The 13,277-nt window shown below is 37.6% G+C and overlaps 1 protein-coding gene across 1 annotated transcript in view; it reads right to left on the bottom strand.

Annotated features, from left to right (window-relative positions):
- The window catches only part of GABRA1 (gamma-aminobutyric acid type A receptor subunit alpha1), a 56,160-nt gene that overhangs the window by 11,272 nt on the left and 31,611 nt on the right, over positions 1 to 13,277 (bottom strand). Inside the window, exon 7 of the mRNA XM_014476314.2 lies at positions 10,343 to 10,486. Coding sequence (XP_014331800.1) covers positions 10,343 to 10,486 — 144 coding nt within the window. The remainder of the gene's footprint in view (positions 1 to 10,342; positions 10,487 to 13,277) is intronic.

Genomic DNA, 13,277 nt, shown 5'->3' with positions numbered 1-13,277 from the left:
TACACTGAAGAGACAAATTTGAGCATATATTTACAGATTGGCACTCATAACCCTGAAGGCAATGAATTAGATCCTGATGACACACACCAATGCATCAGAAGACACCAGATCCCCAGTATGTCCACTGCAGGAGAGTCGGGTTGTCTAATGAAGGAGCTTTGGTGTTCAAGTCAGGGCAGCTGAATTCCAGCTCCAGCCCTTTCTTTCCTTAGCTGTCTGACCTTGAATTTGGCTTAGTCTGACCTCTGAAATGAGGACTGTGGGACAGAATTCTCAAAATTTGTTTTAAGGAATATCTTCACTAGAATCACCTGGAAAGGTTTTGAAACATGCAATTCTTCAGGCCCCACCTAAATACACAAATCCTCCTTTACAGTGGGGGCAGGAAAATCCATGTTTGTCACTAGCTTTTGAACTTGTCCCGACTCCCAGACCAGTCTGGGAAACAACTGGGCCAGCTAGACATCTCCATCATCTTTATATATGACAGATTCTGATTTGATTAGAGGCCCAAAGAAATGAACACACAACTCAAATTGTAGGAGGTGCTTTTTTCTAAGCTGATGCTGTAGTTTCTTAATTACAAATCTTTGAAGTTTTTAGTTTTATTCACTCTGAATATATACTCAGTTATCTATGTATGGGTAGGAGAGAACTAGGTATATTCTTACTAAGAAAACATTTCTTTGGTGTTCACATCTTTCTATCTCCCTCCTTCTCTTCAACTCAAAAATTTTCTCTCTTCATCCTATGATTTACGTCTCAGCTCATGACCATTCAGCTTCAGCTGCTATAATACGGTTAAAACTGCTCATGATCTCTTAGTATCCATAACTGAGCATCCCAATCTGAAAGGATATCTCAGTCTTCAAGTCCACTACCAGCTTCTTTGTAGCATTAAAAATTGAGCAATGCTGAATGTGCCTACCATCTTGACAGTACTCTGTAGAGTCACATTCTCCTTTTCTCTCTCATTTTCAGTTTCTTTTGCTAACTCACTGGTTTTTCAGCCATAGAGTACTGAGTTCCTCCTGTCTCTCTGGCACTGGTCTTCATCTTTCTGCAAAGCAAATGAAGAAGTTCCTGGTACAGTTCTGTCTTCAGCTGTCATTTCCACCTTTTTCTTAACTCTAATAAGAAATTTTCTTTCTCACCCCTGCTCCTAATGTCATTTTGATCCAGATGGCTGTGGGAATCTACATCTCTAAGTGACATTGCTTTCAAAATCACTGCATTTCCAAATATCTACTAGATAACTCATAGATAGTGATTTTTCATTGCTATACCAACTAAATATGTTCCAAAGTGATATTATTTAAACCTTTTCATAAAAAATAATGATTAGCATATAGCAGGGCTTCTTTTCCACTGAGCATCCGTTTCTAAATTCATGGCACACTCATCTGTCTATCCACTCAGTCTAAAAATCTGTAATTAATCCTTGTGTGTTAAGTAAGGCTTCCAAAAGAGAGAGAAACAAATCAATTGATCATCACAATTTTAATTTCACCTGTGCACTATCTCTCAGTCTATCTCTTATCTCATGGTCAACACTTATCTCTTTAGAGATTTGTAATGTAAATCTACAGTAATCTGTGAACTGCCTTGTTGGTTTCAAGTCCTAACTCCAATTTTCCCTAAGTTTTGGGGTCAGTATGATCATTTTAAAGTATATATAAATATCTTAAAATACCGTAATGGATTCCCATTACCTACATCAGGGTTTCTCAACCTCAGCTCTTTTCAGAACGTTTCAGAAGAGATAACTATATATTGCGGGCACTGTCTTGTATAAAGTAGGACATTTAGTCACATACCTTGCCTCTTAGCCCCTAGATGCCATTACAATTCTCTCTCCCCTCAATGTGACAATCAATGTCTCCAGTGTTACATACTAACAAGCAACTCCCTAACCAGTATCAAGACTCTCCACATCCTAACTCTGATAGCATTTCAGTACTCCATCTTGTGTCTCACCACACATTTTTAGATCTCAGTATTTTGACCTAAAAAATTCTCATTTTGACCTCTTCTATAGCTGAATATTTTGTTTATCTATGGGTGGGATTCAGTCCATAGTAGAATAGGAAGAAAGTTACTGTAGAGGAGAGTTTGTTAGCTTTGGAAGCAAATGAATTTGGGTTCAAAACCCAGATATACTACTTTCCTGTTGTGTAGCCTTAAACTCTCTGATCCTCAGTTTCTCTGTTTATAAAATAGTGATAAGTATATTGCGGGGAGAATAAAGAATGAGGGCTCTAGTGAAGATCATGCTACATTAGAGTTTAAAAACACTTTGAGTTCCTTTCTCCAGTTTTTTCTCCCATTTCTCCAGTTGGAATTGGTGGAAGTATTGGTAGAAGAAATGCTCCCTACACTCTCTATAGTAGGAAATCAGCTGTGCATTCATTTGTGCTTTCATGATTGCTATTAAGGATAACACCTGCCATTTACTGATCAATATTAAGTAACTTCAAGTTTATTTACAGCTTCTGTTTACACTTATATTGTATACTTTTTATTTTAGTTACTTATGTGCTTATGCTCCTCCACCAAACTGAAAGATAGTTAAGATGAGAGACAGTTCTTTACATATAGCATGGCTTTTGGAAAAATATTTATTTATTGGAAAAGTAGACCTTAGTTGTATCATGCGAACTCTGAGCTGTGGCATGTGGGATCCAGTTTCCTGACCAGGGATCAAACCCAGGTGCCCTGCATTGGGAGCACAGAGTTTTAGCCACTAGACCACCAGGAAAGTCCCTACAGCATGGCTATACATATCCCAAATATTCAACACTTGCCTATGATGAAAAGGGATGCATGAGTTTCAAGAACACTCACTCTAGTTAACACCTACTAGCATCTCTTTTTTGAAAGGTAAATAAAATGCTATCTAATTTATTTCTATTTTTCTGTAGATAACTTGGATAATGTCTCCAAGGTCATCTGAAAGAAATAAGTGATTCAAATTTAAGAAAAAGAGCAAAAAACCAAAAAACTTTTTTTTCCTGAGATTCTGATAAACTGTAGTCTTGGATAGACACAGTCAGGTAACACCTTACCTCCTAGGAGTAGGCATTATTATTCCTAATCATTCATTCAATTGTAGCCTGAAAAATGTCACCAGCTCAAAGAAAAAAGAAATCCCTCTCTCATGTAATGCCATAAATATGAGTGTCTGTATATTCCATTATCATCTTTTGTTGTTCACAGTGTGACATTTTGGGAAGATTCTGCAAAGAATATTTTTTGGATGAGCTGTTATTTGACTTTGTATTTATTTTATAAACCACTTCCTCTCTAACAAACTAGAGAAAGTAGAGGAAAACTTCAAATCTTTTGAAATCACCTTCCTAAATTAAATAAACTTTAAGAAGTTTTGGTATAACATGTTGATGGAAGAAATTTTCACATATTGAGGTATGGGGAAGTCATTCTGGCTTATACATGATTTGGTTTATACATGATGCTAATTAGAACAGCCTACCTTGTGGCCTATCAAACATACATTGTATATCTACTTTAACCATTAAAGAAAAGAATACATTTAAAAATTTAAATGGAATAACTGAGGTTCATACAACCGAAATGGATCTGGTTGGCTACTGTGGATGTGGTTTTACATACATTCTCATATCATTGAGAACCTGAATTTTCTGAAGTCTATCATACTTAAGGACATCACCTTGCTATTCTCAAAACAATATCTGCCAGCAGTGGCCAGCTGCAACACTATAGTCTCAAGTTCTCCCCATGTAACATTTCAGACCCCAACCAACACTAGCTTAACAGGCACCCTTACTTCTTGCCAGCTCCAACTATAATTTTTGAAAACAACTTATGTAATATTGTGGTTCTTGTCTTTATAAGCATCTCCCATTTTGCAGCCTGGCAAAACACAATTTAAGTACTTCTTGGATCTGTGTCTCCCAGGCTGTAGTCCACGGTTTGGTTCAGATAAACTCTTCTCTATCCCTATTGCAGATTGTTACTCATTATTTCCATCAGAAACATTTAAATAAGAAAAGGAAAAGTGACAAAATCAGAATCACACTGTAATAGTTTAAAACTGAAAGAAAAATACAACAAAAAAGTCACCTAAATTGGATTGAAAGAGTATCTCTAGACATCAAGTACTTATGCACGAAGCATGTCAAATTATTTCCCTCTGATTCAACAGTCAAGAAGAATTTTAATTCAAATATCCTTGCACATCATGTAACCCCAAGGGAAGCTTGTAAATTAGATGAGACAACATTTTTGATACATTACAATATAAAATTAAGGAGAGAGAAGAAAAGAAGCAGGAATGTAATTTTGTAAAGCAACACTGCAGGTTTCTTTTATATCTGGCTTCCAGCTTTTATTTTCCCAAATGTGGATCCCTTGCTTAACTTTATTTGACTTTAGTTTTCTCACTTGTTGAGTAAAAATGATAGTGTGCTAGTTGTTCCTTGGGATGCTCTAAGGATGATATGAAATAACAGATGTGAAAATTATTCTAAAAAATTCTGAATCACAGGCAGGTTTATAGTGTAAAGGTAAATCAGATAGAAATATATTCTCTCTCTAGCTGAAGAAATCCGCCATTCATTTAACAAAATTGTAGTGGACACTGATTCCTTGTAAAACTTTTCAAGTATTCTAAACTTTTGTGTTTTCCAAAGTGCTACTTTTTTCAAAGGAATGAGGAATCAAAAATATCATTGAGGAAGGGGCCCATAGTTTAATATCTGCTTCAGAGAATACTTAAATAGCAATAATGAAACAACGGTTATAGTTCTAGGCCACTTATATCTCTAGACCTGTTTCCTCATCTGAAATTAGATTAGGTTGACCAAACGACTGTTTAAGTCTTCTCCCTCTCCACCTTCCCATCTGTGAATTTGTTCTCACATTTTACAGTTACATTATTTCTCTGGAGATCATGTACTAAGCTGCAGAAATAGGGGCCCTGAGGCCCCTCTGCTGAAAGTCCATCACCACTTTTGCTCCATGGTCAGGGAAAACAGTTGCTTTCCTCATTCATTTTGACCCTGCCGAGGCATCCTTAACTCATCCAGTCAAGACTGTCTCTAGGAAGTAGGATCCTACAGTTTCTCTTAGTCATCTGTTCTAAGGATAAATAATAGTCATTCACAAATAAGAGACATTCTTATTAAGCAAATCTAACCTATGCTTCCTTTGATCACGTATGTGTATTGACTTAGGTAAATATGACTTTCTAGTCATCATTGTTGCGTTTTGAAAAAGCATTTTTACATCTTCTTATTTTATAGCTGTGATATTATTCTTATACCTAATGACTAATTAACAATTTTGCTTCTCTGTATAAGTTACATTGCCATGCCCTTTAATTACAATTATAATTTTTATGTGGGCTTTCCTTAAAGAATTACTTAGGAAGCAAAACATGGTGTAGTAGAATGAGATAGGGGGCCATGCATGGGGTCTAGTTTCAAACTACCTTCCCTGACATTTCAAGCAGAAATGACTTCTTAAGTGTCATCATGTAGACTTCTTATATTAACTTCATCATTATTAATAGTAATAGCTAATATTTATTATGAGTTGTGCATGTCAGAAACTCTGCTAATCAGTTTACATCCATTTTTCTCATTTCAATCTCATAATACCCCATGAAGTAGATCCTCTGATTATCTCCAAAATACAAGAGAAAAGATGAACAGAGGTCATGCAGTTAATTTGTTGTAAAACCAGCATTCAAAACCTCCCCATATACTCCAGAATCCATCTCTTATGCTCCATGATATACCATATCGTTGCATTTTCATACTTGTCTATCCTGCCTGTTACTAGTGTTTCATATGGTTGAGAACATACATGCTATAGTGAGACTTCCCGAGTTCAAATCCCAGTTCTGCCACTCCCTGGCTGTGTGACCTTGGAAAAATTATTATACCATCTTCAAAATGGAGAAAATGGTAATACATACATCCTAGGACTGTTGTGAGGATTAGACCAATTCAATGAATGTTAGCTACTTAAACCACTCAACCCTGAGCTTCATTTTTTTCCTAATTATTTATTCATTTATTCATTCGTTTATTTAACTTGGGTATGCTGGGTCTTTGTTGCTATGCACAGGCTTTCTTTAGCTGTGGAGAGCAGGGGCTGCTCTCTAGTTGCGGTGGCTTCTCTAGCTGTGGAGCACAGGCTTTAGAACACAGGCTCAGCAGTTGTGGGCATGGGTTAGTTGCCCCAAGGCATTTAGGATCTTCCTGGACCAGGGATTAAACCTGTGTTCTCTGCATTGGCAGGTGGATTCTTATCCACTTGACCATCAAAGAAGTCTCAACCATGAGTTTCTTGAGAGCAGGAAGTATGTGTCCCTCGTCTCTTTTCTCTAGGTCATTCACAGTGTTAAACACAGTAAAGGAGCACATTGTTGAAGGAATAAACGAGTGGATAACAGAGAACTGCATCAGATTTGAAAGTTGACTAGACTCATCCTTCTGTGTCCTTGTAACAAGTTTGTTCTGCCAGGTGAATAAGTGCACTTCAAACTAAGTCTCCGACTCATTTCCCTCCACAAACTGATGGCAGATGCCAATGAAGGGACTGTCTTTCTAATATGTTTGCACTGAAACAAATACACGTGTTAGACTGAGCCTCGTATTTTCCCTCCTATGGCGCTGAAGCGATCTAGAGGCATTTGACATGAAAGAGGTCAGTAGTAGTGTTGTGAGTGTGTGTTCATGTGTGTGCTGGTTGCACAACACCTTCTAGAACGTGACCTGAATTGCTTCTGTCCTCACAGAGAATTTTAAGGTCGCAGAAGCTGCTCTTTACTTAATGATTCTCATTGTATGTGTACTTATCTGTCACCCTTCCTCGTCTTCTGGCAGAAACAGGGAGACAATAACACTCCATGTCTTTTATCTTAATGTTTTCAAGGCTCCATGTTGTAGTTGTTTAGTTGCTTATTCATGTCTGCCTTTTTGTGACCCCATGGACTGTAGCCCATCAGGCTCCTCTGTCTATGGGATTTCCCAGGCAAGAATACTAGAGTGGGTTGCCATCTCCTTCTCCAGGGGATCTTCCCAACTCAGGGATTGAATCCATGTCTCCTGCATTGGCTGGGCAGAGTCTTTACCACTGAGTCACCTGAGAAGCCCAGTAGCAGTGGATACTGTGACAAAAATTGAAATCATGTCAAGGATGCAACATTCATAGCTGTGTGCAACATGGCAAGTATCAGCTCCCTGCTCTTTCTCTTAGTAAAAAACTGACTGCTGCCCTAATGACACTTTTATTAATGGACATTCAAATTGGTCCATTTTGCTAAATACAATCAATTATGAAAAGGACTAGTGGGAAGAAACTAAGATACTAGATTATCTGTGCATTTGGTTTGCCATGATCTTTGCATTCTCTAGGCTTCAAGTTCACAGCTGATCATATCCAGGGAACTTTGTGTTTAGCCCGCTTCCACTGTGTGGGTGACTGTGTCTGGTCTCCTATTACAAGGACATGAGAGCCCAAACAGACCTCTCCAAGTATGCTGTCATCCATGTTTTATGATACCAAGCTCAAAGCCGTAAGCTGCCTCATAGTAGACGTGAATGTGGGATTGAGGCCTCACAAAAGATCTTTGTTTCTTCCCATGGAAATCTTTTAAGGTGGATTTTTGGGGAGCAAACGTAGAACCAAAGGAAGTGTAGTTCAGGATTTTATTGTGGAGTGGAAAACATACATCAAACTAAGTTTGAATGTGCTCATTATTCTCCTCCCCCTCCCTCCATATGCTATAGAAATGACAAGGACAAGCTCTTACTTTGTACAGATAAACCTGCTGCTCCAACACACAATGATGACTTTTAATGGACCTAACTTATGAGGTCCAGCAGCTTGGTGGTGGTGAATTGGACCCTTCTTTCTCCCCTGGTGTCCTTTTGTGACTCTTTATCTTTTCTGAGTAACAAGAATGTAGGTAGGCTGGCTTAGAAAACCAGAAGGAGAAAGGTCTCCAAGTTCATCGGACTAAGCCATTTATTTTGCAGATATAGAACTAGAACATGAAGAGAGATCCTATGCTGTGTTAAGGTGATTAGCGCTAGAATAGAGTGGAAGCAGCCCTTCCTCCCAACAACCTTCATATATATTTGTCCTATTGCTACTGCACTTGAAATACTATTTCCTGGACATCATCCAACCTCCATTGTAATAACAGTAGGGAGAGAATTTCTTGAGGGGAAGTTCTAGGTCTATTATTCTGAATGCCTTGGCTTAGAACAGCGATTATTTGACTCCCAACAAATGCATAATAACAAAATGAAAGTCAACCCCTGAAGCAATCCTTCCTTGATCATCCCAGGCTGGATTCACTAATTTTTTATTCATTAGTTCAAAAATATTTACTTGGTACCTCTTCTGTTTCAGCTACTATAGTAAATCATAGGGACACAGAAGACAGGCAGGGACTTGCCCTCCCAAAAATGTTAATCACAGCACTTAACACCCATTTTGATAATTATAGTTTATGTGTTTGTCTTCCCTTAGACTTCAGATTTTATGAAAGCAAGATATGTGTCTTGTCTATCATTGACTGTAGTGCCTGTCACAATATCCAGGCAATTACAGCATTCAATGTTTAAAAGTAAAAACTGCTCATTTTAGTATCTTTTCCAATATAATTTGGTGAGAAAAAAATAATTTTCACTATTTTGCACGCTCTGGGATATCTTCAGGACAATAACAACAACGACAGCATACCATTGTGAGCATCTACTGTATAACGTTCTGCTTAACATTTTATATTATCTTATCTTTAATACAAAATTAGAGGCTCCCCATCCTTAGAAGAGAACAGTTTCTAATTAGATAAATGAACTTCTCAGTGCCACCAGGCTTCTGAGTGGCAGGACTAGGACTCGAGCCCACACCTTTCTCACTGCAAAGCCTGACACATTCCCATTCTGCCGAGCGCATTTCTCAGGTAGGTAAAGCACAGTGGAGAACAATCTTCTCATTTTCCAAAACAAGAAACATAAACATTTCAACTTCTAGAGTAACCAAGGATGCTATAACGTGAGCAAAAGATTAAGTCCTGTTAAGCAGCAGTTATCCAATAATCAGAGTAAGATATATTGACCTATCACTTGAATTTAGAATGATCAGATTATGACCATGGTCCTAATATAAAGTTTGAAATTTAAGAGAAAAATTTTTCTGAGATAAAGAGCAATTCTACCCTTACTTATCATTTAACTTTTTTTTTTTTTTTTAGAAATTACAAATCAAAGTTAATGAATGAATTTCAAAATTAAGACAGTTGTAAAATTGTTGACCCTTGCTAAGCTTTTAGTAATTGAACATAATTTAAAATATTGGGATTGAGGGAGTAAGTTTTCCTAATTTTCAGGATACAAATTTTATCAGTAATTATCTGGCCCTATGTTTGAGTGAACTCCTGGAGTTGGTGATGGACAGGGAGGCCTGGCGTGCTACGATTCATGGGGTTGCAAAGAGTTGGACACGACTGAGTGACTGAACTGAACTGAACTGATGATCACATATCAGTTAGTCACAAAAGGGATACCTCAATAACTAAACTCATTATTTCTTGAAACTTCAAAACTTTAAAATTTTGGATTTGACTACTTGATAGAAAATCTGATCTAATTATGAGTATTTCATTGGTAAAACAGTTATAACACCGAGAAAGATGGCGGTCCATCCACTTTTAATTCCAAAATAGAGTGATCAGTATAGGGTTTAGCTGGGGAAGTTTCCTGGCTAGAGTTACAAATGAAGTTAGGTGTGGAGGAAGTGAGGTGGGGAAGGTGTTTTGGCATCCTATGTGTAATGACTGCTGCTATAAATTTACCAAGATTTATTGAATCATGACAATAAAAGGGTCCTAGATGATATTAATAGCTAACATTTATTAAGAGTTTTTTTATGTGCCCAAAGTGTGATAATTTACTCTTTATGGATATAATTTATTCCTTCCAACAACCCTATGAGGTGACCACAATTAACTGGCAACTTGGAGAAGTATTCAACCCATATATTCTTCTCTAAGAGTTCACATATCTAAATACAGTGCTACCCTGATCACACAGAACCACTTCTTTATTTTGTAAACAAACAAACAAACAGATGAAAAACCAGAGATCAAAAGGCATGACATGTCAAATTCAAGATCACAGGTCTATAGAGGTTACACTAGTTCCCAGCATAACTGTTCCCCAGTTTAGTGTAATTTTTCACTCTCCTTACTTCTGTTATTGAAGGACTTAACTGAATTTGCAAGTTTCTACAAAAAGTTTTTCGGCTCCTTCTTCCCTATCTAAAGTTCCCAAATAGCACTTACCTGTACTAGACTGAACAATTCCAGAATCTACTGTTTGTCCAAGAAGATCGTACTGGTTCAGGCGTGACCCATCTTCGGCTACAACCACTGAGCGTGCTGGCTCTCTGGTCCACTCATAAACAACTTCTGCTCTTGTATAAGCATCTAAAAGGGAAGAATGGAAAATGGTCCATATGTTTTGGCACTCTTTTGACAAACTCTTGTTTGTCAAATGGAAGGGTCTTACCAAAGAGGACATACTGGGCTTATGGTACCTGGAATCATTGAATGTTAATGTGGAAAAACTTTAGAGTCACATTGTTTATATCCTTTTGTTTAAGTGGCTCAGTGATAAAGAATCTGCCTGCCAAGCAGAAGACACAGGAGACTTGGGTTCAATCCCTGGGTCAGGAAGATCCCATGCAGAAGGAAATGGCAACCCACTCCAGTATTCTTGTCTGGGAAACCCCATGGACAGAGGAGCCTGGTGGGCTATAGTCCATGGCATTGCAGAGTAGGACACAACTTAAGAGACTAAATCACTACCACAGTTAATTTCTGGGAAAACCAGACTAAACCACCACAGTTACTTAGTGGGATAACCAATATAAGAATATAGAACGCTATTCATTCTACTCCACTGCTGTCAATAATTTTCTAGAGAAAAAATCTCTACTATCTGCTCAAAAGCTAAGCAAAGACAATTGGTGGTCATGTAAGTAATGATGAAGCCTATTCTAGACCTGTGTCCTTTCTTGACAAATTAGAGCTCTTGTGACTTTATTGCACTATCGTTAGCAACAGTGCCTAGATCTATCTTTTTATACTTTGCCATGTGTTGCCAATGGGCTGCTACTATAGTTGCAAAGGGAAATAAAAAGTGTCACTATCAACTTATATCAAATGATTCAGTATCTCATTCCTTGCAATTTCTTAGAAACTCCACTGTGTATGAAATCCACCACAAATATGCCATTGTTGTGAAAGTGGTGGTTACTCATTGCGTTTATCTCTCAATAGAAATCTTCCAAACTGTAGAGTAAATTCACATGATGAAATTTCTTGTTTTAAATATAGAAGACAGATACACCTAAAGCCTCAACCTAAAGCTCCACAGTAGGTGATACATCTTATTAATCCTTTGTGTCAGTATCTGAGAAGTAGGACCTATAAAAACTTTTTTGAGTTGACACTCTTCAGCCTAAAGAAAAGATTAGAAAGTCTTCAACCACTTAGTCAGAACTGTTAAGCTCACATTTCAAATAAATCAGTAGATAAGAAAAAAAAAATTTTAATGATAGGAGAAGGGACTACCGTGGTAGGTCCAGTGGTTCAGACTTCGCCTTCCAATGCATGGGGTGCGGGTTTGATCCCTGATCAGGGAGCTAAGACTCTGCATGCCTCAAGGGCGAAAAACCAAAAGGTAAAACAAAAGCTACAGTTTTTCCAGTAGTCATGTATGGATGTGAGAGTTGGACCATAAAGAAAGTGAGTGCAGAAGAATTAATGCTTTTGAACTGTGGTGCTGGGGAAGACTCTTGAGAGTCCCTTAGACAGCAAGGAGATCAAGCTAGTCAATCTTACAGGAAATTGACCCTAAATATCCATTGTAAGGACTGGTGCTGAAGCTGGAGCCCCAGTACTTTGGTCACCTAATGCAAAGAGCTGACTCATTGGAAAAGACCCTGATATTGGGAAGGATTGAGGGCAGGAGGATGAGATGATTGGATGGCATCACTGATTCAATGGACATGAGTTTGAGCAAAGTCAGGGAGATAGTGAAGGACAGGGAAGCCTTGCATGCTGCAGTACATAGGATAGCAAAGAGTCAGACATGACTTACCAACTGAACAACAACAAAAACAGAAGCAATGTTGTAACAAATTCAATAAACACTTTTAAAAAAACTGAAAAAAAAAAAAAAAGACAGCATAGACAGTATCAAAAGGGCATCTGCTAATTGACACTGTCACTTAGGTTTTATGGGCCTTTGTTTTTTCATTTGCATGAGGCAGGTCCACTAAATAATTTCTAAAATTATTTATTATTCATAATTCTTTCCCTCTCTTCTTGTTTATAAAACACTGCTTGGTAGTCAGTCAGGAAACGATCATTTATTAAATCTTGACTACATCTAGCACTTGCCTAGATCTTATTATCCACATATAATCTGAATCACTTTTTCTAGAATCAAAGCATTATACTGTATATTCCTCAGAAAGCAGTTAAAAGATGTCAGCTGCCTCTGTATACTATCTTCGAGTTATCTGGCCTTATACAAAGGGTGTTATCCCTAACAAGCAGAAAGTGTAAGGTAGCACTGACATTCAGAATCTCATGGAGAGTAGTAAAGAAGACATCTGCGTTTCCAAGTTTGGTTCTTATCAACATATGCATGAAGCTACTTCAGATACTTTAAAAACATTTACTACATAGTGCTTTAATAAATTATCACAAAATCATCTTGCTTATCTCTTCCTTATTCTCTTCTCTCAGATTTTGGCAAGATGTTTCCTTTAAAAGTTGAGTCAAACATTTCCAGATCACTTTTGCTTTAACTTCTTCATTTCTGAAATAAGCCGGTTAGTTCAGGTTAGAGAAATGACTATACAATAAGTGTATAACCATTGCCATTTCCCACACCACTGGCAGGTACAGCAATTCACCGTGGTCCTCTTTCGCACCAAGCATATGCCATCTGAGCCTGCTCTTCAATGTATGTCTTCTTTCTTGAGGTTTAAAGCCCCACAGTCCCTAAACTCTCTTTTTTTTGAGGCTTAAATACTGAATAGATACTTAAAACCTGATTATATTCTGTACCCATTCAATAAATACTTCCTGAGCACCTACATTATATTAGGCTCTGTGCTAGAAAATGCAGAACAAAATAGATTTTGCCCTTAAAGAGTTTACAGTCTCCAGATAACAGCAATGTTAAAACTAACAATTATCTTGG

This window comes from Bos mutus, chromosome 7 (genome assembly GCF_027580195.1).
Source record: "Bos mutus isolate GX-2022 chromosome 7, NWIPB_WYAK_1.1, whole genome shotgun sequence".
In the NCBI taxonomy this organism is placed as follows: Eukaryota; Metazoa; Chordata; class Mammalia; order Artiodactyla; family Bovidae; genus Bos; species Bos mutus.
The sequence above is the reverse complement of the archived record's forward strand: the minus strand, read 5'-3'. Positions and strand labels throughout refer to the sequence as shown.